Source organism: Grampus griseus (assembly GCF_964374135.1).
Source record: "Grampus griseus genome assembly, chromosome: 12".
NCBI classification, from domain to species: Eukaryota; Metazoa; Chordata; class Mammalia; order Artiodactyla; family Delphinidae; genus Grampus; species Grampus griseus.
In genome coordinates, this window is record NC_139006.1 from 22,093,096 (window position 1) to 22,121,048 (window position 27,953).

General features: G+C 42.3%; 1 protein-coding gene across 2 annotated transcripts; it reads left to right on the forward strand.

Moving 5' to 3' along the window:
- The first annotated feature begins 50 nt into the window (after positions 1-50).
- On the forward strand, positions 51-27,746 carry EWSR1 (EWS RNA binding protein 1). 2 transcript variants are annotated; one of them, XM_082667626.1, is made up of 17 exons: positions 51-78; positions 4,393-4,429; positions 4,568-4,619; positions 5,866-5,989; positions 10,915-11,101; positions 13,356-13,523; positions 15,607-15,818; positions 16,738-16,918; positions 19,672-19,709; positions 20,241-20,273; positions 20,552-20,670; positions 24,290-24,419; positions 25,192-25,314; positions 25,678-25,840; positions 26,212-26,309; positions 26,934-27,186; positions 27,350-27,746. In XM_082667626.1, the coding sequence occupies exons 1-17, from the start codon at positions 66-68 to the stop codon at positions 27,387-27,389; spliced, it is 1,971 nt and encodes a 656-aa protein (XP_082523752.1). In that variant the 5' UTR covers positions 51-65; the 3' UTR covers positions 27,390-27,746. The 2 variants fall into 2 exon arrangements, with proteins under 2 accessions (XP_082523752.1, XP_082523753.1); XM_082667627.1 differs by having other exon boundaries at positions 19,675-19,709.
- The last annotated feature ends 207 nt before the right edge of the window (positions 27,747-27,953 follow it).

The following is a 27,953-nucleotide window of genomic DNA, read 5'->3' on the forward strand; positions in this document are numbered from 1 at the left end:
CGGCGCCTAGAGGGAAAGCGAGAGGGAGACGGACGTTGAGAGAACGAGAAGGAAGGAGAGAGAAAATGGCGTCCACGGGTGAGTGTGGTGGAACTGCGGTCGCTCCGGCGACGGCCGGGATGCCCAAATTGGGGGCCGCTTGTTTCTCGGGGTGGCCGGGATGACTGAGTGGACCTGCCAAGAAGGGCGTGAGGTACCCGTCGCGGCTCGAGAAGCTCGAGGGCCGGCGTCTCCCTCCGTTCCCTCCCCTCCCCCAACTGGGCAGGCCGGTTCTGGAACCTTCCGGCGCCCCCCGCGCGCGGGGGGCTCGAGGCGGCGGGTACGCGCGGGGCCTGCTTTGGTCTCCATTGTGTGATGGCCGTCGGGCCCCGCGCCCTGGGCAGCCCGCCACGTGGGCGGGGCCTGTGGCCTCTGGGCCCCCGCGTGGGGGTGGGGGGAGGGTTCGGCTAGGCTTCGGGCCCGGCACCCCGAAACCGGAGGTGGGGGGGGGGGCCGGCGGCGGCTCGAGAAGCCGCAGGCCCGCTGACCCTCTGATTCTCCCCACCCCAACCCCATTTCCAGGGGCGGCAGCCCAAGCCCGAGCGCTTCCTCTGCCTCACCGAGAAGATGAGGGAAAAAAGCAAATAAACAAAAAAGGTTTCGCGGATTTGTGAGCCGAGGGGCGCCGACCTATGAGCGGGAGCCCCGTCATTCTTAAAGCCGGGTCGGCTGGGGCATCCGGGGCCGCAGAGCTGCGTCTAAGGCGGGATCCAACCCCCAAGCCGAACTTCTGCCCGAACTGGGGTTTAGACGGAGTGCCCCCCCGCTCCTTTACAGCCCCCCAATCGGCTGCCTCTTCGGGATTCGGTTTTTACCGTTATTAATTCTCCTTACCGCCCCAAAAGGCAATTCCCAGAGCCATTTTTCAGCAAACGCCGAGGGAGATTTTTTGTATAAGGCCAACCCGGATCGTGTGGCCAGAAATCCCCACCGAAAGAAATTTCTGGCCTCTTTGACTTAGGGGAAACAAAAGGCCCCAGTCGGCGTTTGAATTATACTTAAGTAATCGTTTCGCACGTTTATTCGCTTAGGTTAAGCCGAGAGGCTTGTTTATTTCGTGGACTGATAGAAGAGAGCGGAAGGAGGCGCGGACTGGACTTTGAAAGCCCGGGGTGGGAGCTGGAATATGATGTCTGGGGTGGTCCTTGACGCCCGGAGTGTGTAAGAGAGTAGCCTAAACGTGACCTGCGGTTTGCAGCCTGTTCCTGCACTAACTTGTGGTTATTGGTTGAGTGGGGCATTTTTGCCTCCGGGGGTGTTCTTAGGCAGCCTGACTCCAGGCCTTAAGAAGCAGTTGGAGAAGATGGAAGATGGGAAAAGCTCTGGGTCCTTCAGAGTTTTAATTTGAAAAGGGTCCAGAATCCAGCAACGGAATGACAGTTAAAGAACTCTCTGCAACTATGTAGTCAGTAAACAAGCAGGTAGATGCTGGCTGTTAGTGCCAGGGTACAGAGTGCCCCTAGAAGAAAGAACTCTGAAATAACCACAGTCTTACACACATCTTGGTGGGAAATGGTTTCCTCAAAGCCCTTTCCACCTTCCTCTTCCCTGCAGTGTTAGGATTTTGTAAGGAGGAGTGCTACTCTCCCTTCCCTGTTAACGTTTGGGGAGTAAATATGAGTGTTCAAATTTGTGTGTGGCTGGACTTGCCCCTTTTTCGTTCTACTTTGCTCAAGCTCTTTTTACTGGTAACCACCACATACTATATTAGAATTACAATTATGGATTATGAAGACACACAGTAGTAGGCCTGGCTGGGGGCCCTTTGCGGGGGGGGGGGGTCACTAACTTATCTGGACTTTGGTTTCCTTTCAGTCCAAATGAAGGGGTTAGGCTAGACCTTTTAAGAGCTTTTTCAGCCTTTAGCTTCTGACCTTACAGCAAAGTATTTTGGCTCCCACAAAGTTGTCCCATAGTGACTTGAACTCATGATGTTAGTCTGAAGCTCTAAATCTCTGCAGTTTCTTGATCGTGACTGCCTTAAAGTATCTAAAAGCCACCACCTTCGGTAATGTTAGTTGTTTTTCCTCCTCATGTGTAGCATATATAGAAAAGTACCTAGAGTATATGTCCACTTTATCGAAGAATTACAACGCGAACTCCCAAGTGACCACCATTCAGAGCAAGAAATAGAACATTGTCAGCACTCTGGAGGTTCCCCACCCCCACCCCAGTCACAGCCCCTTCTCTCCTCAACCTGTCCTGTATTTTTAGTGTAGTCTTCAGCTGCAGATTTGGTAGTTAAAAAAACAAAACAAAACAAAATAACTGCTAAAAAATCTGACAAATGTGTAACTGTAGATTTTTGAGGCCATATAATGTTTGTATGCTGTAGGTAGATAACGTAAGTTCTCATGAAGCACATTTGCCACTTCCTGTAGCCCACCAATATGGGGCTAAATCAGCTGGTTTCCCATGGATCTGAGATCATTCCTTGTTCATGTCAGCTTCGCCACTTTGATGTTTTACATAACTGTTCTTGTGTAGCAGTCCTCTTGCAGACATTGAGCTTACATGTCAGCTATTTAGAATCATTTCTCATACAGAAGCCTCTGCAGAAGGTAGTTTGAAGTATTTGATTTTTGATGCTTCATTGGTATGTTTATTCTGTAACTACAACATGGAAGAAGTGATTTGCATTTAGTTTTTTATATGTCACATACAGAGCTAAGATTGTCTTGAACAAATCAATTTGTTCATTATACATAGCCTTTGGCCGTTGATTTGATAATGTTGATGATTCAGGGTTCTGAGTTAAGGGTGTACAGAGGAAGGAAAGTGGTCAAGTGAAGTGTAGAGAGATGAAAAATGAGCTAAGTTAAAGAGATGGATTCAGCAAAATGCTCTGGGGGCAAGCCAGGTGAACTGTGAAGCAGGCTTTGAATGGAGTGGGGTTAGAAACCCCTCCACAAAGAGCTGTCAACTGTTGCTTTCAGGTGAGGGACTATTTTCTGATTGGAGAAGAAAGGACCCTTTGGTCTGCCTTAATGACAGTGTTGCCTTATAGAATAAGATACATAGTTCTTGTGGAGAGCAAAGAATTGGACAGAAAAAAAAAAGAATTGGGCAGGATTTTTAAAAAATAATTACTTTAACTTCTTTAAAAATATATGTTTGATTCAGTAGTGCCATGAAAACCTCTTAACCATTTTGTTCTCTGTTTTCACTACTTGCAGACGCCTCAGTGGACCAGAGGGGTTTTTTTGTTTTCATTTTTAGTCCTTTTTTGTGCGTGTTGTAAATTTCTTATGAAAAGGAAAGTTGTAGGAAGCTTTACTTAGAGAGGAGAGGGGAAGATAAGTTGTTTTGTTTTTTTTAAGTTGAAATCACTTGAGTTTAAAAAGATGATGTTACCTAAAACCAAGTTATTCCCCCAAAGATTAAATGCTTTCTCCTCTGCCAGTTATCATGATTCTGCCTTGACTGCTTCACTTGTACTTACAATGTGTCTAGTTTTTTAATTATTCTACAGATGTAGCCCTCATATAGACAGCAAACCCTTTAAAACACTGGATTGAGATGATTGTCCTCTTGTTTTCTGCCATTTCATTTCACAGTCCTCCTAGGGAATTATGGTTGGTCTAACTTGCTAAAGTGAGGGAGTGATTTTTTTTTTTTAACTAGTTTTTGAGGAGATGTAGCTACTGGTATAACCATTCTGGTGTTAAACATTGTTATATTGTTGCATGCCTCCTTTTTATATGAAGGTAAAACTTCCGATCCTCTTGAGTTTATCTTGTTCTCCTGTTAGTTTTAGGATGATGATCATATATTTGAAATGACAGCCTACGGTTAAGGGAAGTTTGTAGTCATGGGAACATGCAAAGTATCTTTGCCAAATCAGATGATCTTGACCTCATTAGCTGGCACTTTGTTAAAATTTTCTGTTTAACTGGCTCAGATTTTTTTAGTTTGGTGTTGAAAGATAAGAGGTACTCATTTGGACCTGTGTTGTCCTGTAGGTCCTCTCAATACCGTGTTTTTTTTTTAATATATTTATTTTATTTATTTATTTTTGGCTGTGTTGGGTCTTCATTGCTGTGTGTGGGCTTTCTCTAGTTATGGTGAGCGGGGGCTTCTCTTGTTGTGGAGCACAGGCTCTAGGCACACGGGCCTCAGTAATTGTGGCGCACGGGCTTAGTTGCTCCACAGCATGTGGGATCTTCCCAGACCAGGGCTCGAACCCGTGTCCCCTGCATTGGCAGGCGGATTCTTAACCACTGTGCCACCAGGGAAGTCCCTCAATACAGTTTTTAAAATTCATCTTCCTGCCACCTGAATTCCTTCCCCCCTTTTTTCCTTTCTCCTTGTAAACGTTGGCTTCACACTATTTTCTCTCCTTGTTTTCTCTAGATTACAGTACCTACAGCCAAGCTGCAGCCCAGCAGGGGTAAGTCGAACTTTTACAGCAGTACCTTGGGTGTGATTCATTGTTTTTTAGAGTACAGAGCCTCCTTTAATTGTAGAGGATTTAGTAATGGAATCTGGATTTCTATATTCAGTTCTTGCATTTAATTTCTCTTAACAGCTACAGTGCTTACACCGCCCAGCCCACTCAAGGATATGCACAGACCACCCAGGTAATCTTTAAGATAATTATTTGTGGCTGCATCCCCAAGTTAAATATTTCCATCAGCCATTGAAACAATAGCTAGCACAAATCTTTTTCAGAAATTAGGTAGTAGAAGAGTATAATGTGCTTGTAATCATAAAATACACAGGCGTTTAAACTTTCACAGTGGGAGTGCCATTGTAATGAAACCATCCTCAAACTGGGAGTTGCTAGCTCTCCTTTCCTCCCTAGTATGGTTTCTCAAGTTAGGTGTTTTGCTCCATGCTTGTTCCTTCTACATATTTTGTGTTTAAATTTATTTAACTTAATCATACAGCAGTTCTGCAGAGGAAGGTGATATTATGACATTTTGCAGATGAAAAATTGCAGTGCATAGATATTACACCATTCGCCACTGGTCACACATTAAGTGATGGGTTAACTCTTATGGGTGCCTAACTATAGGGCTTTTGAGCTCTTTCTAGTACGTGAGTCTATTCTAAAGTCTAGGCTAACAGATACTAGAAATTAGCCACCTAGTGTTCTCAATATCATCTCAAGTTCTGAAATGGTCTGTGGCATAAAATGGATACAGTAGCTCTGCCATGGAAACATTATAGGACAGGCAGAATGTGATGTCTCTGGCTGATCTTACATAACTGGTCATTCACATCTAGAATGTGATCTTGCTAATACCTGAAAAAACAGTTCATTCCTTGCCAGGTTTTAAGTATTACTGATGTCCAGGTTCAGAAGACAGCAGTCTTGCTGTCTTAAGAAGACATGCAGCGTTCTTGTTCATTTTCTTTGAAGTGGTATGATAATTTTAAAAATTTTGTCTCAAGCTGAAAATATAGTTTTCAAGATTGTCTGACAGATTTTAGTCCCATTTTCATTTTCGTTGTTCATTTTATCTTCCTAGCATTTGTTTCCGTTTGCTAAAACTGCTACACTAAGTGCTGGCAATTATACACCTGTTCCCTCATTGTTAATCATTTGAGGGCATCTTGTTAATCTCCTGTATCATTAAACTGTGGTTTTGCCTGATTATCTCAGGAACTTTTTTGTAGTTTATGAAAATATGAGTGGATTAGATAAGGAGAAACAAGCATTCATGATACTGCGATCACTTGTCTGGTTTTTTTTTAACCTTTTTATTAGAAAGCATATTTTTGACTTTGGTTTTCCAATTTAGGAACTTAGAAGTCAGTCCATTTTATTGCTAAAATGCAAGATTCATATATGAAGTTCTTAAATCCATTTTCTTTGAGCAGGCATATGGGCAACAAAGTTACGGAACCTATGGACAGCCCACTGATGTCAGCTATACCCAGGCTCAGACCACTGCAACCTATGGGCAGACCGCCTATGCAACTTCTTATGGACAGCCTCCCACTGGTAAGACTCTAGAGAGACTTTGGGGTTACATTAGCTAGGGTGTTTGCTAAGAAGCTTGTTACTTGTGCTCTTGGGTGTATATTCTGGTTGATACCTTGGTGTTTGGGAATCCTTTATTCTTAGGAGGAGCTGGGGGTTTTTGTTTTGTTTTTTTCCTTTTCATTATATTCTCCTTGAGGGATCTCTAATAGAATGTGGGTGGGATAAATTCCAAGGGAAAAAAGAACTTTTCATGCTAGCTATTTTATACAGTGTATTGAGTAATCTCACGACAAAATAGAGAGTATATAAGAGATTGTGCTAATGCTAATACTGGGAAAGAATGAGCCTTCTTAAACTGAGCTGCTTAAAAATCAAACTGATTTTCACATCTGTTTGCTTCATCTGATAGTGTGCCCTCTACTTTTTGTTTTGTGCTTTCCACAGTAGAAGGGACCAGTACAGGTTTGACTATCCTGCTCATTCTTGCATGGGAATTGCTTTCCATCTTGTCTAACCCTGTAATGTTAACCCTTTAGGTGTTTTCATTTGTTTAACCCTCAAACTTTCTAACATCACACACAATAAGGTGCTAATGGAAAACTGCTTCAGGTGCCATTCGCAGATTCATGTCCCTTTTCTTTATGTGATTTTGGGAAAGGTTTCGCTTTTTTATTTTACATTATTTTGTGTCAAGCCTTAATAATAGTTGTTCACCTTCTCAAAGGTATTTCAGGTGACTACTCCCCAGCTGATTTCCCCCTATTCCCTGAAGGATAGATTGCATGATTAGATTTATTCAGAGGAACAGATTGCCACCTTGCATGTATTATGTTTGTCTGTTGGTTGGCTTCCGGTCCAGACACATTTTATTGTCTGTTTAAATGTTAATGAATTATTTTAATCCATAGTATGTCTTAAATATATATGTAACAGCATTCCAGGGAGCAAAAAAAAAAATTATTTTAAGAATTAGAATAAATTGTATCCTAATACTGGGGTTGAAATGGAGCCTGTGAAAATTTTACAATAACTTTTTTATGTTTGGTGCTGTGTGACATTTCAGGATCCCTATCTTTAAGATGTAGAAACTTTGATTTTTCAAACTATCTTTAATCCCAAGTTATATATGGTCTATCAGAGTCATTAGTAGGGAGAAACCCACCTGTAATTTATCTCACTTCGTGACAATGTTCTGGATTTGATGGGAAGTATTTCCTAATCTATCTCATTAATGCATATCATTGAATAGGATGGGAAATGTTTAAACTTTCTGTGGGTGTTGGCAACTGTAGGAAGAGCTGGAACTGAGACTCTGCAGTTTGTATTTTTAGCACAGAATTTTGAAATTGTGAGATGAACTTTACATTTTCAAGCTATTATGTTTTTAATGAGATGTAATTGACATATAACATTAGTTTCAGGTGTACAACATGATTCAATATTTGTGTATGTTGTGAAATCACCACAGTAAGTCTAGTTAACATGAATTACCACACATCCTTTTGATGAGAACTTTTAGGATCATCTGTCTTAGCAACTTTCAAATATACAATACAGTATTGCTAACTGTAGTCATCATGCTGCACATTACATCCCCATGACTAAGTTATTATAGCTAGATGGTTTGTATCTTTTTGACCTTAACTAATTTTAAAAATAAGTATCATCTGAAGTAATACAGCTTAGATCTAGCCTTTGGAGCCTTTGGATCATTTTATAAGAACATGATAAAGTCATTTATAGGAAATACAGTAGTCTTCTAGATTCTGTGGAGCCATGTTTTCACTTTGTAGTTTATGGAAGACCCTTCATATCTCCCCAAATTCTTCCATCAGCTCTTGGAGTGTAGGAACTAAAATTAAACCTAGTGAGCAGATTGAGGCTGAACCAAACCAAGCAGGACCCTGACAGTAGTAAGTAGGTTCAGGAACACTTAATGCTTTTTTCCTTACCTCTTACTGTCTTTACACATAAAAGTCATTGGATAGGGCTTCCCTGGTGGCACAGTGGTTAAGAATCTGCCTGCCAATGCAGAGGACATGGGTTCGAGCCCTGGTCCGGGAAGATCCCTCATGCCGTGGAGCAATGAAGCCCATGCGCTGCAACTACTGAGCCTGCGCTCTAGAGCCCATGAGCCACAACTACTGAGCCCACGCGCTGCATCTAAAGCCCGCGCGCTCTAGAGCCCGTGCTCTGCAACAAGAGAAGCCACCACAATGAGAAGTCCGCACACCACAACAAAGAGCAGCCCCTGCTCCCTGCAACTAGAGAAAGCCCGCACACAGCAACGAAGACCCAACACGGCCAAAACTAATAAATAAATTTATTTTTAAAAGAGTCATTGGATAATTATTGAAAGAAATATATAAAAAGACACTTATAGAATATTTTAAAATCAAGATTCATGAGAGGGAGCTATATAAATCTCAACTCTTAATTGGAATAGAAATCTTAGACTTTAGTTTTTACCGTTGAAGTTGAACAAAAATTCTGGTTGGTTTGTGTGATGTTTCTTACTACCCTTTTCCTTAAATTTATCAACACATAGTAGATATGTTGTCTTTTTGCTATTGGTCTTTTTTATTGTCATTAAATCATTTTGCTCTGTTAATTTTTGCTCATTTTGATTGGCTGCTTGTGCGGGTACTACAATTAAAAGATTATTAATTTTTGAAAAAGATGATTAATTAACCAGTGTCTGTGTAATCTTTAGCACTGCAAGGCTCTGTTGCTGGATACTTCTATGACACGAGTTACTGCCCTTGTCACTTTTTTTTGTTGTTGTTTTTTAATTGTTCTTCTTATAAATCTTTTTTTTTTAACTGTATTTATTTATTTTTGGCTGCATTGGGTCTTTGTTGCTGCCTGCGGGCTTTCTCTAGTTGCCGCAGGCTACTCTTCGTTCCGGTGCGTGGGCTTCTCATTGCGGTGGCTTCTTTTATTGCGGAGCACGGGCTTCAGTAGTTGTGGCTCGCGGGCTCTAGAGCACAGGCTCAATAGTTGTGGTGCACGGCTTCGTTGCTCTGCAGCATGTAGGATCTTCCTGGACCAGGGCTCGAACCCGTGTCCCCTGCATTGGCAGGCGGATTCTTAACCACTGCGCCACCAGGGAAGTCCTCTTCTTGTAAATCTTATAGATGGCCTGTCATGTAGGGGAAAAAAAATCTGTGTAGGAGTAATAGGGTAGGTGGAATTAGATTCCAGTTAAATAAATGAGTGCTTTATGTGATTGACATTAGGATTCTGCAAAGAACTTTTAAGTTAAATAAACAGTTCAGATGAATAATATGCCAACTTGAAAAACTTCCAGTGCTTGGGGCTCCCTGTTTGAGAAGGAAATATGTGTATAATTAATTTCAGAATTTCCCTAAAATGTTTGGGATGGAGAAGAAAGTAGTATACTCTGTGCTACAAAAGATGACACTTTAGATTGTACAAAGAGAAGTTGGTATTTGTTTTTGGCTATTTGTTGGTATTTGGCTAAGTTGGTATTTGTATTTATTTTTGTGTGTATAGTGAGGACACTTTATTCTAACTGAAGTTTAAGTACTAAAACATTTTTACTTTAGTGAGATTTGGGTTTTTCTTTGATGGACATAAATGCTGACAGCTAGACCCAACTTTTTATTGCATGGCTTACTTGTGCTCGTTGACTGTGAGGGAGGAGTAGGAGGGAGGGAAGCCAAGCACCAGGAAAGGTTATAATACTTCTTGTAGAAAAGGGACGCAAGTTAGGAGCTGCAGGTCCAGGGGTGGGAGTTGTCACATTCCAAGCCCAAGTTCCAGATGAAAGGGCATGGATCCCAGGAATTCCCTGGCAGCCCAGTGGTTAGGACTCCAGGGTCTGGGTTCAGTCCCTGGTCAGGGAACTAAGATCTTGCAAGCCGAGCAGTATGGCAAAAAAAGAAAAAGGCATGGATCCTGCCTGGTTTGGCAGAGGCAGGAACTAGGGAAAGAGCCTAGCTTGGTCTCTGCACACCTGTGACAGCAGGTCTGTAACATTTGGTTAGGGAAATAGCAAGGGGGCTGCAGAGTCCATCTCCAGTATTGCTGAGCAGGAAAAAGACTCATTTGCTTGCGGTGGGTAAATAAGAAATGGGGTGGGTAATTTGATGACCGGCTTAGAATCTCAAATGGTTTTATTATGTGAAAAACATTTACCTTTTCATTGTTTATTTTGGGAATGTTAACTTTAATTTAAAATAATTTATCAGAAAAGTTAAATAGGGAAAGGCTTTGTTGGTCATGTACATAAGCAAATATAATTTGTAGTATGTCTTTATTACTAATGTGCCATTTCAAATCTTAGTGCCGGTAACAAGCATTTTCTTAGTTGTTTGTTACCCGAAACAAAATTAGCAGTTCTTAGAGTGTTTAATCAATTGTTAACATCTCACTGAAAATTAAACACATGTTCTCTGCAATTTCCAGTTTCCTTAAACATGAACTGCCCATGATGCTTGGGGTTGAAAGCAGATAGTTCCAAATGATAGGTTTTAATGCTAAAACTTGTACCTGGATCATTATTCTATAGCTACTTAAAGATGTTGTGTCATTTGCCTTTTACCTCCCTTTCTGTGATATTTTATTCCTGTTGGATTATAGAATTAGTGAAAGCAGACTTGTCCCCTATTGAATGCTTTCGAGGTGGGGGCAAAGGGAGCCCTTTTTTCTATACCAGCACTTTCTGTGGCCTACTCTCTCTCCTTTCTTTTAGGTGTGGTTTAGAGCAAAAGAGACAGTGCTTTGCTGAAAACTGAGTATTTTCAGAGAACTTAGGCTTTAAATATTGGTTTGTTGCTATTTTTACTGAAGGGGAAATATTTAAAGGAGCTAACTATCATGATGGTTGAAAGTAGGTGGTTTACAGATTGTCCTGTTAATGAGTGTCTAGGCAGGTCTCTGAGGAGCCAGAAATCTAACGTAGCTCTCCTTTATTCCAGGATATTCTACTCCAACTGCCCCCCAGGCATACAGTCAGCCTGTCCAGGGGTACGGCACTGGTGCTTATGATACCACCACTGCTACAGTCACTACCACCCAGGCCTCCTATGCAGCTCAGTCTGCATACGGCACTCAGCCTGCTTATCCAGCCTATGGGCAGCAGCCAGCAGCCACCGCGCCTGCAAGGTAAGGCCCCCTCACCTACTCCTAACACAGCATCCTCGGGCTTTCAGAAAAGAGAGCAAGCCTCACTTAAAGAATGTATGACTTGGTTCCTTTGTAATGCTTACTCACATACTTAGGTGTTAATTAATTGTTCTTCACCCGCTACAGTCACACCACAAACAGTACTCTTCATTTAGTAGAGAAATGGTGCCATCCAGGGGCCAAAATGAGGAATGTCACTGAGTGGGTTGTCTAGTTTCAGAAGAGTGGACTTTTCGGTAGGAGGAAGCTGGTTATTTACTTTGCTAAACCCAGAAGAAAATTGAGTGTGGTTTCCTCACAACAGAACAACTGATAGAATTGTACTTTGATGCTTTTACCTTTGGTTTTATTGACCCTGTAAATGGGTAACACCTTTCTCTTTGGGAAGAACACTAGTTCACAGTTGGGATGGGGGTAGAATCATGTGGTTCAAGAAATAGTCACACAATCCAGTTGTCAGTAAAGGGTATATCCATATCCAGAAGTCAAACGTCGGTGACATGATTTTCTCTGTATTATGTATTGGGTTGGTAATCTAACTATCCCAGGCAAGTATAAATTCTTAACTGGGTGTCCTGCTATAGGGTGAATATTTGAGCAGAGTTCATACTCCGTGACTGATTAGCAAGTAAACAGTATTAATTATTACTTAACAGAAGATTTCAGGTCTTTGCTTTAGGCAATGCACTTAGGTGGCTTCTGCATACAGTCTTGAAGGAACATTGAATTCTGGTTTGAAAGAAGACTTTTTAGGGAGTAAACAAGAGATCAACTTGTAACCTAGACTTTTTGTCTGCTGTAGAGGTAAGAAATTAGCTCTGGCAAACACTCATGAGATTACTTCTAAAATGCACAGTGAGTAATCAGAGCTACTTGGTAATTTACCTCTTCTAGACAGCCTGTGCAGTGGTTAGTGTTAAGCTGATTCCTGTAGGGTCCCAATTCAGTTGACCTAGAGTGTTCTCAGATGTTTGAAGTCCCATTTGATGCTCCATTGCAACAGTATATCCAAGCCATAGCTGGGGGGCGGGGGTATATACTAATTGGTCTTTGAATAAATCATCCTTTTTGATTCCTTTTAATTTTTCGATCGTTAACACTTTATAACAGCTGTCTTGTGATCAGTGATAGCTACTCCCTTTTCCCCTAGAAAGAGGGGGCTTGTGACCCGTTTCAGCTCTTTGGAGAAACCAGTTCTTCCACATCCTCCCTGGTCTGCCTGCTGATTCTTGGGCTTTGCTTAAAATAGCATGTGCTCACTTTGCTACAACCCTGTTATAAACTGTTAACGTAAAGGGATAATAGAAACCTTTTTTTTTTCCTTGGGATTAAGATTGGTTTTCGTCATTTAACAAGGATATTTTCCAGTTCACCTGAGCGTGAGAGGAGTGTGTGTGTTTGTCTGTCTCCATCCCTATGTGTGTCCCTGCCCTACTCTGGTATTTCCATTATGGAGACTGAGGCAGGGTTAGATTAATTTATGGCAGTTCAAGTTAGGAAATGTTTTTTTCAGGTCTGTTCTTAATAGATGAGAAACATAAAAAGAGACATAAACCCACAGATTGTCCAGACTTATAAATGCCATGGACTTTTGTAAATGTTACTCTGACCCAGAATTTGCATTATTGTTAAAGTTTCTTGTTTGTCTTTAATGGTCCTTTTTGAGAAAAGGCATTTTCTTACCGAACAAACCACGTCCCCTCCCACATCTCTTAAATGGGCAGCACAAAGTATTGTAACTGCCTTTTTTTTTTTTTTTTTTTTTTTTTTTTGCGGTACGCGGGCCTCTCACTGTTGTGGCCTCTCCCATTGCGGAGCACAGGCTCCGGACACGCAGGCTCAGTGGCCATGGCTCATGGGCCCAGCCGCTCCGCGGCATGTGGGATCTTCCCGGACCGGGGCACGAACCCGTGTACCCTGCATCGGCAGGCGGACTCTCAACCACTGCGCCACCAGGGAAGCCCGTAACTGCCTTTTGTAGCTGCTGATATGGAATGAATGGAGCATGTTGATGTCTCTTCTTTGGATGAGATTAAGTCTCCCCCATCTTTAGTGTTGTCTTCCAGCAGAAACAGTTGGACCGACATTGGGTTTTGATGTAGTTCTCTTTGCAATTGTATATATTTCCAAGCTCAATACTAACATTGCTTATTGCTCATAGATTGTAGAGTTCTTACCCAAGAATTTTGTGGTTGAGAAAAAAGAAGTCTCACTTTTTTATTTCTCCTTTTAGACCGCAGGATGGTAACAAACCCGCTGAGACTAGTCAACCTCAATCTAGCACAGGGGGTTACAACCAGCCCAGCCTAGGATATGGACAGAGTAACTACAGTTATCCCCAGGTACCTGGGAGCTACCCCATGCAGCCAGTCACAGCACCACCATCCTATCCTCCTACCAGGTCAGTCTTCTCATTCTTGTTCTTGCGTCCAGTGAGCTAGTAGAATAACAAAACAGATTTTTTTCAGGCTGACCAGCTTGCTTCTGCTTCCTCAGGTGGGCTATGTTATCTGACTCTCTCAGTGATAAGCCTGACCACATATTGTACATTAAAACCTTAGTCCTAAGTTCTGATAGCAGTGCCTGACAGTCAAAAACTCTTCTCTCTAAATACGTTTTTATCACTCTAGGTTTTTTCTTTGAATTTTTTTCTTTTAGTTTATTCAGTTGAGAAACAATGAAAGCAGGTAAACAGAACCACAGAAGCCACATTCTCTGATGCATTTGAGCTGGGTAAAGTGCAGGGCATTATTTTTTCGAAAAAAAGAAAGTTCACCTTAATCATTTTATATTTGAAGGTCCATTTATGCAGCAGGCTTTTTTTTTTAATAAATTTATTTAGTTATTTATTTTTGGCCGCATTGGGTCGTCGCTTTGTGCGGGCTTTCTCTGGTTGCAGCAAATGAGGGCAACTCTTAGCTGCGGTGCGCGGACTTCTCATTGAGGTGGCTTCTATTGCTGCTGAGCACGGGCTCAAGGCATGCAGGCTTCAGTAGTTGTGGCTCGTGGGCTCTAGAGCGCAGGCTCAGTAGTTGTGGAGCACGGACTTAGTTGCTCCACGGCATGTGGGATCTTCCCAGACCAGGGATCAAACCTGTGCCCCCTGCATTGGCAGGCGGACTCCTAACCACTGGGCCACCAGGGAAGTCCATGCACCAGCCTTTTAATGGTTAGGCCAAGGCCCTTCCTTTTGACTAAGAGTTTACTTGTTCTGTATTTTGTCTTACATTAACCACACCAGAAGCTACAATGTCCAGTTTTGGTTTCTTTAAAGTAGAGGAAGAACTGCAAGTTCTCACATTTAATTTGATGCAAGTTTTCAAATGAATTGTCTGAATTGTGTCCTAAAGTGTTAACTTAGTTTTGGTAGAATTAACAGTTCCCCTTTTTGTACTCATTTCATTGGTTTATACATTAAAGTACAGCAGACATGAGCAGGTTTATGAGCCAATACAGCTGACTGGTAAGTGTCTCTGTTCAGCTTGGAGCAGCAGTGGGCAGGGCTCTAGCAGTTCTTCCACAGGGCCCACCCACAGCTGTCATGCTGAGAGCACTTAATCTGGCTAGTGGAATAGGTGCACTTGGTGTGAAGAGAGGCCTTTGAATCCTTACAGCTGTGGTGAGGGAGGTGGTGATACTTAAAATTGTTGTTCTTAGAATTAAAATTGTAAAATGTGTTGTCTTTTTGGTTTTGCATTATGGTTCATCCAGAGTTTAATACCAGTTCTTTCAAGCTTTATTTCTGTGTAAGAATGTATCTTTGTTTAGTTTCCCTGCCCTGTAGTTGACATGTGTGAAGATGAATATCAATGTAATAGTCATCTTTCATACAATGCCTTGATAGTGACGTTTCCTTGTCCATCTTTTCTTTATTAATGCCTGGATTTCGTAGATGATCAGGCATGTCTGAAAGTTTGAAACTGTATACATACCAAAGCAGTTTGAAACTTAGACTTATCCTCAAGAGAAAAGTGGCCAAACACACACCAAGTGGCCTTTTAGCTTCAGAAAAATTGTCATCACTCAAGGGAATTATTGGAGGCAGCCTTAGGACTGAATACCGCACTTAACTGCCTCATTTTTCTCAGTGCCTTTTTTGCTGGGGCAACCTTCCCTGGCAGCACATCTGCATATTCTCCCCTTAATACAGGAAGCACCTAAACTCCCCAATTTGCCTTGAATTTGGTTGAGAATAACTATTGTTTTCATGAGGCTGGGGGTAAAGGAGAGGCTCTAGGGTTATACATTTTATAAATGGGTTGTTTTTAATAATATCCCCTCCCTTCCATTCAGAGTTTTATTCTGAATACAAAAATATTTGCTTATTTTAAATTCATTGTATGTTAATATGTAGAAAGTAACTGCATTTTTAAGGATTTCTATGTCATGTACTATTTATGTCTCATGTTTAGGGGACTAGAAAAAATAACAAGTCTCTCCTTCCTAACAAGCTCTTTGTTGTTTTTTTTTTTTTTTACTTTCAGCTATTCTTCTACACAGCCGACTAGTTATGATCAGAGCAGTTACTCCCAGCAGAACACCTATGGGCAGCCGAGCAGCTATGGACAACAGAGTAGCTATGGTCAACAAAGCAGCTATGGGCAGCAGCCGCCCACTAGTTACCCCCCCCAAACTGGATCCTACAGCCAGGCTCCAAGTCAATATAGCCAACAGAGCAGCAGCTACGGGCAGCAGAGTGAGTTGCTAAGAGAGAAAACCAAATAAGAATGGTTATGTTTGGAGTTTCTGAAATGGGGAAATGCTCTTTACTATTGTGTACTTTTGAACTCCAGGATGCATCTTGAAGGTATCATATCCTGGCTAATATCCTGGCTTTTCTCCAATTTAATTGTTATTAGTATGCCTTACAAGAAAAGAGAGTTTGTAACTGACCAGAGAAAATGTTGTAGACTGCCAGCCCTGCTCTCTTTGGGGAGGTTATATGCAGTGAGTGAAGCCAGCATTTCTTATGGCCTGCCCACCCCAGCTTATTAAGAGAGAGTGAGCAGGTAGCTATTGAAGACTACTGCAATTTTGATAGTTAACAAAATGCTATGTTTTGTTTTTATTTACATTCATAAAACAAACCAAAAAAAGTTTCACAGAATGCTTACAGTTTTATGTGGAAAAGCAACCAAAAACTCAAGAAACCGTCTTCACAGTTTAATCTCTTACCTGGATTGTTGTTGTCTTTTAACTAAATTCCATCCTGAGTATGTCTCATTATGACAATGAGATGAGTAGTGCTACTTGATGGAGACTACCCCTTAGCAACCCCCAAGAAACCTGGCTCCATTTTTGTTTCTTGAGTGTGGTTTAAAGAAGCAACTTTTTAAAGACATCTTAGGATACAGAACCCTGTAAACTGTTGACCAGAGTCCTTTTTTTGTTTGGGAGTGGTTTATTCTAGATGAACTATATGAGATTACTTCAGCCTTAATGAGCCAGTTGTTCTTGTTGAACTTTAAAAAGATCAGGGGTGCTTAATCAGGTGTAAAGAAGATGGTACCTTGGTTTGTGCCTTGCAATTGAGAATTCTATGATTCCAGGAGAAAGTACAACAGGCAGTGGTGTAAATGCTGGTCCACGGCTTACAGATGTGACTCTTTCCTCAGGTTCATTCCGACAGGACCACCCCAGTAGCATGGGTGTTTATGGGCAGGAGTCTGGAGGATTTTCCGGACCAGGAGAGAACCGGAGCATGAGTGGCCCTGATAACCGGGGCAGGGGAAGAGGGGGATTTGATCGTGGAGGCATGAGCAGAGGTGGGCGGGGAGGAGGACGCGGTGGAATGGGGTAAGAGCAAACCTTTTCTCCTTTTACCTAATTTTGTTTCATCCATAGGATTTTCAATGGAAAGAAGGGACTGAAAGACATAAGAAATTTATTTCTGCATTTCCATGGATAATCTGATGAGCCCAAGCCATCTTCCAAAACATGGAAATGTCATCTCTGTGGCATATCTAGAGGCAGTTTGCTTTTTTCAGTGCCAATCTACTTGGTTGGGATGGGGAGAACAAAGAATGGTTTTGAAATTAGAGCTTTCAGTTCCCTTCATGGTTTCCAGAGGTCCAAAGCCTCTGTGGGTAATAGACTTGGGATGGAACACACACAACTCTTAAAACAACCCTAGGTATTTAACTAATTGCTTCTGAATGGTTGTCTTGAAATACCTGGTATATATACTGCAAAAAAGGAATGCAGCTGTCTTCCACAATGTTTGTCCCCAACTTCTGTTTGTACTCGGAACTGTTGAACATAACGGTGAAGATCTTGGTTCCATAACCCTTGAACTATGGCCTGAGGTGCACCTGGTACACAAGAAGTCCAATAACTTTTTGAAGAGTAATGTATATAATTATGGGATCACTCTTCCCATTGGAGATTTTGAGAAGTCTAAATCGGTTTGACCATTTTAATTGGTGGCACAATCTGGTTTAGAAAACTTTGTTTAGATCAGTAACATAACCCTGCTACCTGTGCCTACCCTTCCCCTCCCTTCTCCCATACCCTCTCCCCTTTCTGGTGTCTATACTTTGATGAAGGTGAGGTATAATGTTGGTTAACATAATCCAGAAGGCTTAGTTCTGTGTGTGTTCTGTCCCTATATAAATAGTAAAAAAGTTATGCAGAATGTTAATGTAGGTATAAATTGGATTTGGTGCCACTGTAGGTTCAAGGAAAAACTGAACAGAATTTCTTTAGAAATGTACTTCAAGATTAAAAAGTTGGTCTTTATTTTTTACATTAGCAATCTGTTTACTATTGAACAATACTGGTTTAAAATACTGTTTTGCATATTCTGCATAACTTAAAACGTCTTCAGTGAAATCTTTATTGGAAGAAAGTCATTTTACAAGAGCAAAAACTTACGAATAATTTGGTATAAAGTAAAATTAATATTCTGATTTGAAGAATGTCATTCCATTATAAAGGTTTCACCTTCTTTATGGATGTTTTAAATAGATGTAGACACTTGAAATCACTATCATCACGTTTCCAATCACCTAGAATCCTAGTATTTTTTGATTGCAAAACCAATTTCAAGTTTATTCATTTTAATTCTCCAGAAGTAATAATTCTACTAATTTTGCTAGACTTTGCTAGTAGAGGGGTTCCCTCTTTCTGGGTGAGAAGTCTCTCCTGAAGCCATAGAAAACATCATGGCTTTCCTCATAGGTTTTTCAACAGACTGTGAAGCAGTCGGTTGGATCCTTTGGGGACAGGACAAGGGCTTTCCCCTCTCCCCTCTTTTTTATTGTGGTGTGGTGATGGTTTTCAGTGTCTTCTGCAGGTAAGGCACTCAATGTTGTTAACATGCCCTTTTCATTGCCTCAGTATTTTGATATTTTCATTGGCTGTTAAACGTGGAAACTTTTTAACATGCTTTGTCGCATTTATATGCTACAGGTTACAAAGTGAGAGCCTTGTATACACTTCAATACTTAAAAAGTACCCGTACTCAGTACTCAGCCGGCAGCATAATGAAAAGTGGGACTAGACACGGTGTCCATATGGAGAGGACAAATATACATAGAATATTTTTAACAAAATGTATTCATTGTATAAATGGAATCCTTCTGTAACTTTGGTAACTGCATACTTGTTGTTTGGTAATGAACCAGAGGAGGTATAATACTCTAGAATTGTGTAACATTAAAGTGTAAACTTTTGTGTTTAAAGAGAGAGAACATTTTATGGTGTGTACTTTTAAAAAGGAAACAAAGCTGCATGCAACAGCTTGAAATTGTATATTCAGGTATTAAAGGTGCAATACTGGTTAGAAAAAGCTCAGGGCCTCCCACTGAGGAGCTGCCTTTATTTAATTTTTTAAAAAAGAAACAGGCCCAATTCATATTTCTTCTCCCTTTAAAATACGTAAGGCGGTGATTTTATACTGCCATTGTCATTGTTTTCAACTGATATGTCTATAAAGTTGCACCCCCATTCCGTGGAGCCTTGGTATTTGTTGTAAATTCTCCTTTCACAGCTATTGTTAAACCCATTAGTGCCCTGAAATGTATGGCTTTATGCTGAAGATCGGCTGGATGCGTCCTCTGGTGTGTGTTGTAGGCCTTTACTTCGGTGTCTCCTGCTTTATTATACTGTGACTTGTTAGGAAGCCCAGGGCCTCACTTGGCTCTCCCCTGGGAGAGGTTGAGGGTGCACCTTTATGAACATGAAAAGATTCAGTTACCCCAGCTTGCTACTTCTCTCCACACCAAGCTCTCCCTGTTTTTCAGCTGACGACGGGGTGGGTGTTTGGGATGTATTTTTCCCCCAATTTGCCAAGTATTGCACTATTAATACCAGCCCCCCGAAATGAAAGGAACCAACCACAGTGGTGTGTACAATCAGACGAGCAAGGTTGTATATAAAGGAAATTTGAGCGAGCTGCCCTGAAGAAAGGCATAGTGACAAGATGAGAGAGATGCATTGTTTGGAGATGTGTTTAGCCAGTGCCCTTCTTCCCCACGAGCCCCCACAAGGCTCAGAGCGGTACTGGCTTTTAAAGGGAAAGGCCTTCATTTCTTCGTTTATCCCCCCAGCAGCGCTGGAGAGCGAGGTGGCTTCAATAAGCCTGGTGGTAAGTTTTTGAGTATTACCATGGATAGTGTTTAAAAAAAAATACAGTCAGTATTTAGAAAACTATAATTTTATATTAGTTTCATAAGCGGTTTAAAAATGATCTATACAAAAGAGACTAATGGGTACTGCCGGCATTGTCTTAGGGGTAATAAGGTTAACCTATGGTTACAAAACAAAGGGTAACTTGAAGTATTGAGCAACTGCTTCTGTAATATGGGGGAGAATACAGTTTTAAAGTTTGGTTTATTTGGAGGAAAAAATTTGACTTAAATTTAACACTAATTTGGCACATAAGCATTGAGAGTGTATTTGGTTAATGGTTTAAAAGCAAACCAAAGAAAAAGCAAACCCTAGCAAACCTTTCACAGATGTTAAAGGGGCACTGCTCCATTTTAGCAGTGCGGGTCATTTTGAATTTAATGAAGCCCCATCAAATGGTGGTGTAGTAGATAGCTATGTGTGTTTGTAAGGTTTGTAGCTTGCAAGACGTGCACTAACAGTATTTTATATGATCTTTCCTGGTTGGCAGGACCCATGGACGAAGGACCAGATCTTGATTTAGGTAACTCCAAATTCCTGATTTTTATATTGTGCTTTATAAATGAATAGCACAGAAGCAAGTGCGTGTTGGGGTTCAACAGCCTGGTAAATCAATGGGATTACTCTTGCTGTCAAGAGCAGTTTGGGGCTTCCTTTATCAAAAATAAACCAAGAGTTCCATGTCATTCTTATTAGTAAGGTTGGTAGTTCTCTTAGCACCAGTGGGCAGTAGTGACCATTGGTTAATAAGCCCTAATGGATACATGACAATAACTCCCTTTGTCTACTTTTCTCTGGAAGGCCCACCTGTAGATCCAGATGAAGACTGTGACAACAGTGCAATTTATGTGCAAGGATTAAGTGACAGTGTGACTCTAGATGATCTGGCAGACTTCTTTAAGCAGTGTGGAGTTGTCAAGGTAAGTAAAAGCGTGACCATGTGATCTGGCAGATCTTGCAACCACTTCCTTCTGGACTGTCCATATTGTGGTTTGCTCCTTAAAATACAAAAAGCAAAAAACAAAAATTTTTTATAGAAAAGAAATGCTAAACATGATTTAAGCATACTTGATAACTCAGGGTCATTTTTATAATTATCATGTTAATTGTAAGAATACTTAACACGAACATTACTTATTGTGAAATACAGAATATGACATAGTTTTAAAAATAACACTTACGTATCCATATCCCCAGCATAGGAAGTACGGCTTTATATGAGTACCTTTGAAGTACCTGGTATATGTCTTCCCAGTTTTACCCCTTCTCTCAACTCCCATCCTGAAATTTATCATTCCCTTTCTTTACTTTATAGATGTGTCCTCAGTAATATTTTGTTTTACATAATTTTTGAAGAGTATTTATTAAACACTATTGTAAGGCAGTATACTGGGAACAAACAGATAAGAACCCTTGGAGTTTACGTATAGTGGGGAACATATTGTAAAAAGGAATATAGTTGTACTATGTTCAGTGATCGTGATTGTTAGGGAGGAAAATAAATACAGCAAGATACAACAGGGATAAAATGAGGAACAGAGCCACTAGGAGCAGGGAAATAATTTCAGAATAGTGGAGGGAATAGTGAGGCAGGAGCTTGCCTGGTAAGCTCAAAGAAGCTAGTGTGGCTAGAATGGTTTGGTCTGAGCTGGTGTAATGGTGGTGGGGTTATTAATTAGATGAGGAAAACTAAGAGAAACTGGGATTTTGAGAAGGTGGGGGGTCCCTAGGTCAAAATTCCACAAGTCTGGGCATCTGTATTTCATTCATAAATACATCACAAGTTATTCATAAATTCTCTTAACAGGCTGTTTCTAACTTTTTAGTTTATAAGCCATGCTCCAGTGAATGTCCTTGTACCTGTCTCCTGGTGTGCTAGTTTCTCTATTGTGTATATACTTGATTCTTGTTATTCATGGTAGTTAAAATCATTATGCTGAGCCACTGTCCCCGGGGGAAGTATGTACAAATACACACATCTCACATATATTATAATCATAAATTCTAAAAAAATTCATCCTGATAGATCTACTCACTTCATTTTACAAAGAAAAAAAGATTCAGAAATGTGACTTGCCCAAGTTGGTATTCATATTCATCCATCTAGTCCCAGAGCCAGAACTTCTTACAGAACACTGCCCCATCCTCCCAGTCTCTGTCCTCTGGTCTTCTAGAGAGAGTTAGAATGAGAGGGGGAGAGCATCATCTTGTTCCTTCTCAGCTGGGAACATGTGCATCTGGCAACATGTGTTTCACGCTCTGTGCACGTCTGCAAGTAACCACAAAAAGTGCCCCAAGTGTTGATTTTGGTAGGCAAAATACTGATGAGTAGGCAGATTTGCAAATTTGAATCCACGGATAATGAGACCCCATTATGTCCAGGGTAGAACTGCTGGTTCTTAAGATGTGTACAGTGTTTAACCTCAAAATAACTGTCTGGCTGACCAGCTTAGACTCCCACTGGCACTCTGACTGCACACCTGCCACAGCCTCACCGGGAATTGCCTTTTTTTTAACTTGGGTTGTTTGTCCTTTGTTGCAAATACAGGTCTCCCAGTTTGTGGCTCACTTTTTTCTTTTTTTTGGCCGTGCCACACAGCTTGCGGGATACTAGTTCCCCGACCAGGGATTGAACCTGTGCCCTCAGCAGTGAAAGAGCAGAGTCCTAAGCACTGGACCGCCAGGGAATTCCCTGTGGCCCACTTACTCATTTTTTTTTTTGATGAGTAGAAGTTCTTAATTTTACTGTGGTTGAACTTAGAGGTCATTACCTTACTGGTTTGTGTCTTTATTTTTTTCCATTTGCGAGAGCTTTTATTCCGCAACATCTTTTGAAAGAGCCATCTTCTCCCTGGTGGTGTATAATGCTTTCACATAGAAAGTACACCTCTACCTGAAGCTGTTTCTTGGCTATTTTGTATACTTGGTTAATTTGCATGATCCTATGCTAGTAGCACTGCTAATTACTCTATGCTCGATATTGATACCTAGTAAGGCAAATTCTTCTGTTTTATTCTTTTTCTTCAGAAATGTTTACTCCTTGCTCTATACATTTTATATATATATACATTTTAGAACCAGTTTATGAAGTTCCTTAAAAAACCCCAATTGGAGGAATTCCCTGGCGGTCCAGTGGTTAGGACTCCACACTTCCACTGCCGGGGGCACTCGTTTGATCCCTAGTCAGGGAACTGAGATCCCATATGCTGTGCAGAGCGGCAAAAAACCCACAAAAACCTATTGGATGTTTACTGAACCTGTAAGAATTTTATTTATTTTGGCTGCATCGGGTCTTCGTTGCTGCATGTGAGGGCTCAGTAGTTGTGGCACACGGGGTTAGTTGCTCCATGGCATGTGGGATCTTCCCAGAGCAGGGATCCCGAACCCGTGTCCCCTGCATTGGCAGGCGGATTCTTAACCACTGCGGGGAAGTCACTGAATCTATAGGAATTTGACCCATTAACATTGTATTTCTCCATTTATTAGGTCTTTGGTAAAGCCAATCTCCTTAAAAGTTTTGCAGATCTTTTTAGATTTAGATTTATTTTTTAGTTAATGGTATATTTTTGAATGGCATTTTCTATCCAGCGATTTTGGTAAATCTTAAATCATATAAGGAGATTTCTCTCTACTTGTGAATATGTTTATTTGGGTATGTGGGGTTTATGCGTAGTTAAGAAAGCAGTGTTTACTATCAAAGTTTTGTAAAATTACAGATTTTAAACTGACATACCCCATCATTCATACCACTATTTCGCCACATTTCCTTTCAGTGTTTATGTGTATGTCCTTTATAAAAACATACGTATCAGCATATATATATATATATATATTATATATAACATATATATCGTAATTTATCTATAAATGCAGATAAGAGTTTGATCATATGCAAAAAACACATAAAGCCATATTCTTGTGCAGTGTGGCTCTTGAAGTCAAGCCACTTGCATCTGGTGTTGAGCTGAAAAACTAGTCATCTGTTCTGTCTCGAAAAACTGGCTGTGTTGAACTTGAGATAACCAAGATCCTTTTAGAGCACTCACAGCCCTGTATGTTGTACTTAATGATAGTAATTTTTACTTTATGTGAGATGTGTCTTATATGATGGCATCAAAGCCTGCCTGAGTCCTAAGAGGTGGCTGCTCACTGGGTGCCTGTTAGTGTGACCTACAGGGTGTTGGGGCAGGTGCAGGGACACAGGAAGGAAAAGGTGGCTGGGGAGGAATGGGACCTGAAAAGTTCATTTACACAATTTGGAACTTTGGTTTTATGATAAAACCTATTTTGGTTTTATGATAAAACACATCTAAGGGAAAGTCTTCTAAGTACAGATTTGTGGTAGCTATTTAGGAAATAAGTCACCCATAATTCCACCACTCAGATAAACTATAACATCCTTCTGAATGTGTGTCTGGAAAATTGACTGCTTTTTGACAGTAGAGAACTTGGATGGAAAAGAAAAAGAAGAATTTCACATGGATTTTCCCCTGAAAACTATAGTCTGGTCACAGCTTCATTATGCTATTTTACGCCTAGATAAACAAGAGGACTGGACAACCCATGATCCATATCTATTTGGACAAGGAAACAGGAAAGCCCAAAGGCGATGCTACTGTATCCTATGAAGACCCGCCAACTGCCAAAACTGCTGTCGAGTGGTTTGATGGTAGGAACCCTAGGTCAACAAGGGTGTACTCCTAGCCTTCTTAGCTCTGCCTCCTCTGGGGCACACAGAAGGTCTGGTAGCAAGTGTTGCCTGTGTCAACTTGTGGGTAAAGAAAGGGTCTTGCTCTGATGTATTAATTCTGGCTGTTAAATGTTGTTCTCTTAAAGTGGTTCTAGGGACCGGGGACAGATAGGTTCTCCCTCTGTGTGGCTATAGGACATGGCAGGAAGGAGGACCTCAAGAGCCAGAGGAGCAAGAAGACCCTCTGTCTGCTCCTGGAGGAGCACTGGATGGCTGCTGGGAAGTGCTTGTCACGTGCTCCCCTCAGCCACGTGAGGGCCCGGGCGCTGACCATGGGTTAAGAGATCCCTTACTTTCAGTCATTGTTGTTCAAAGCCTCATGCTAAAGTTGTAATTCTTCTCTAAGGATGTCAGAGGTGCAGAAAGTCCCACAGACACCTCAGCCGTATACATTTGCGTTTACATATATATGTGGCTTTGACATTGATCCTGGAATTTCACTTCGCACAAAAGTGTCAGAAAGTTCTGCCTCTCCTATTTTTTTGTTTTTCTGTTTGTTTCTTTTAAAGGCTTTTCTGGCCTTGCCTAAAAATCTTAGGGAACATCATGGGTGGGCACACTTGATGAAGCAGGAATGGTTGGTTTGATATAGGGGGCTTGGTGAAAGGAGTCATCTAACCTTGCCTGGTCCCTCAAGGGGACTAAGAGTTGGAAGGTTGGGAGTAATTGGTGTTCTGTTACCTTGTTTCAGGGAAAGATTTTCAAGGGAGCAAACTTAAAGTTTCTCTTGCTCGGAAGAAGCCTCCAATGAACAGCATGCGGGGAGGAATGCCCCCCCGTGAGGGTAGAGGGATGCCACCGCCGCTCCGAGGAGGTATTTACTGGATGCTGTCTCTGGGCTCTTTCTGTGTTGCTTTGGAAGTTTTTTAGTACACTTGTCTTTGAGGAACTTGGTTTCTAGAGTGAAGGCAAGCCCGTTAGCAATACTGAAAAGGTATCTAGATCGATGACTATTGGGAACCACACTGCCTGGGGTTTAGCCCTGGGCTGTTCTCTTCATCTGCCCTCCTCAAGTTGTTGTGGAGCTAACTGCAGTGACTAGCCCTTGGGCCTGTGGGAAAGTATGGGCCAGGTTATGGGGCAGCGAGAGCTGTGATCTCTATTTCTGTTTCCCTTCATGAGATGTATGCCTGTAGCAAATCTGGTGCTGCAAAGAGGTGGTTTATGCTTATTGCAGGTCCAGGAGGCCCGGGAGGTCCTGGAGGACCCATGGGTCGCATGGGAGGCCGTGGAGGAGACAGAGGAGGCTTCCCACCAAGAGGGCCCCGCGGTTCCCGAGGGAACCCATCTGGAGGAGGAAACGTCCAGCACCGAGCTGGAGACTGGCAGTGCCCCAATCCGTATGTACTTCTCGGGGCACACTGATAGCCTACTAGTGCAGTCTCCCTACATCTTGCCCCATTCCCATTCTGGGGAGGCCTGCTGGATTCTTTTCATCCGCAGGAGCGTAATGATGACCATGATGGCTCTGCTGGGGGCGGTGGTGGTACTCGGTCCTTTACTGGCTTGGAGCCTTAGGGAGACGGTCAGAGTCCACTGGACTCAGGCCCACATGGTTTGACTTTGCTGGATCAAACTCTGGTGCTATGTGTGTTGCTGCCTGAGGCTCAAAAGCCGTTTTCTGTGGACTCAGTGATCATGGTGGTTTCTGCTCAGGTGGTGCCTTTACTTGTTCACTTAAGTGATACTGTTGTGATGTAACTTTATGCAGGGGGTGTGGAAACCAGAACTTTGCGTGGAGAACAGAGTGCAACCAGTGTAAGGCCCCAAAGCCTGAAGGCTTCCTCCCACCACCTTTCCCACCCCCGGGTAGGTACCCTCAATTGGCACTAACCTCTTGTGTTGCCCAGACCAGGTTGGTGATTTCAGCAAGTTCAGCCCTGGACACTGGGGCTCTTTAAGTTACACGGTTGACCCTTGAACAGTGCGGGGGTTGGGGCGCTGGGCCTCTGTGCAGTCAAAAAAAATCCACTTAGGGGCTCCCCTGGTGGTACAGTGGTTGAGAGTCCGCCTGGTGATGCAGGGGACACGGTTCATGCCCCAGTCCGGGAAGATCCCACATGCCGCCGAGTAGCTGGGCCCGTGTAGCTGGGCCCGTGAGCCCTGACCGCTGAGCCTGCGCGTCCGGAGCCTGTGCTCCGCAGTGGGAGAGGCGACAGCAGTGAGAGGCCTGTGTACAGCAAAAAAAAAAAAAATCCACTTTCAGCCCTCTCTCCACATCCTCAGATTCTACCAACCTCAGATTAGTACTGTAGTTTATATTAGTGGGAAAAAATCGATGTATAAGTGGACCCATGCACCTCAAACCTGTTGCTGTTGTTCAAGGGTCACCTGTAGTTCCATCAGTTCTAAACTGTGACCCCAGCAGATCCTGAGGGGACCTCTGCGTTCACCCATTCTCTCTGTCCTCTCCTGTACTTTCCCTTACCTTAGGCGGTGACCGTGGCAGAGGTGGCCCTGGTGGCATGCGGGGAGGAAGAGGTGGCCTCATGGATCGAGGTGGTCCTGGTGGAATGTTCAGAGGTGGCCGTGGTGGAGACAGAGGTGGCTTCCGTGGCACCCGGGGCATGGACCGTGGTGGCTTTGGTGGAGGAAGACGAGGTGGCCCTGGGGGACCCCCTGGACCTTTGATGGAACAGATGGGAGGAAGAAGAGGCGGGCGTGGAGGACCTGGAAAAATGGATAAGTATGTGGTGGTAGAAACAGCTGTGGAGCACAGGGCCCATTGGGCGGCAGGTCTCACCTGTTCTGTGGGAATGAGGCAAGCAGCTCAGCTCAGGGCTGTGGAAGGGCTTCCTTTCCTCTCCCCATTTTTAACACATTGCCCCTTTTTCCTTTTTGCCCTGCAGAGGTGAGCACCGTCAGGAACGCAGAGACCGGCCCTACTAGACGCAGAGACCCCGCAGAGCTGCATTGACTACCAGATTTATTTTTTAAACCAGAAAATGTTTTAAATTTATAATTCCATATTTATAATGTTGGCCACAACATTATGATTATTCCTGTCTGTACTTTAGTATTTTTCACCATTTGTGAAGAAACATTAAAACAAGTTAAATGGTAGTGTGCCGAGTTTTTTTTTCCTTCTTTTAAAGATGGTTGTTTAACTAAGACTAAACAATGGGAATCCCTTGTGAGCATGCTCAGTATCATTGTGGAGAACCAAGAGGGCCTCTCTAACTGTAACAAACAATGTTCATGGTTGTGATGTTTTTTTTTTAAAATAAAATTCCAAATGTTTATAAACCGTCATCCTTCTCGGCCTCTGTTCTGCAGCCACTGCACATCTACTTGGAGCATGTCCCCAACCCCCCAGGTCACAGCTCATTCAAGCGTCATGTGTGAGGAAATCTGTACGGTCAAGATGTGACACTGCAGTGTTGGTCACGGTGCTGCTGGCAAGGAAAGGGGGTTCGAGTGTCACTTTGACCCTGAGCCGTGTCTCAAGGGGAC

Bases quoted from the DNA above. Each gene is read 5' to 3' on its own strand.
- EWSR1 (XM_082667626.1), top strand. The intron at 13,524-15,606 runs GTCAGTCTTCTC...TTTTACTTTCAG, and splicing joins CCATCCTATCCTCCTACCAG to CTATTCTTCTACACAGCCGA. The intron at 24,420-25,191 runs GTAGGAACCCTA...ACCTTGTTTCAG, and splicing joins TGCTGTCGAGTGGTTTGATG to GGAAAGATTTTCAAGGGAGC.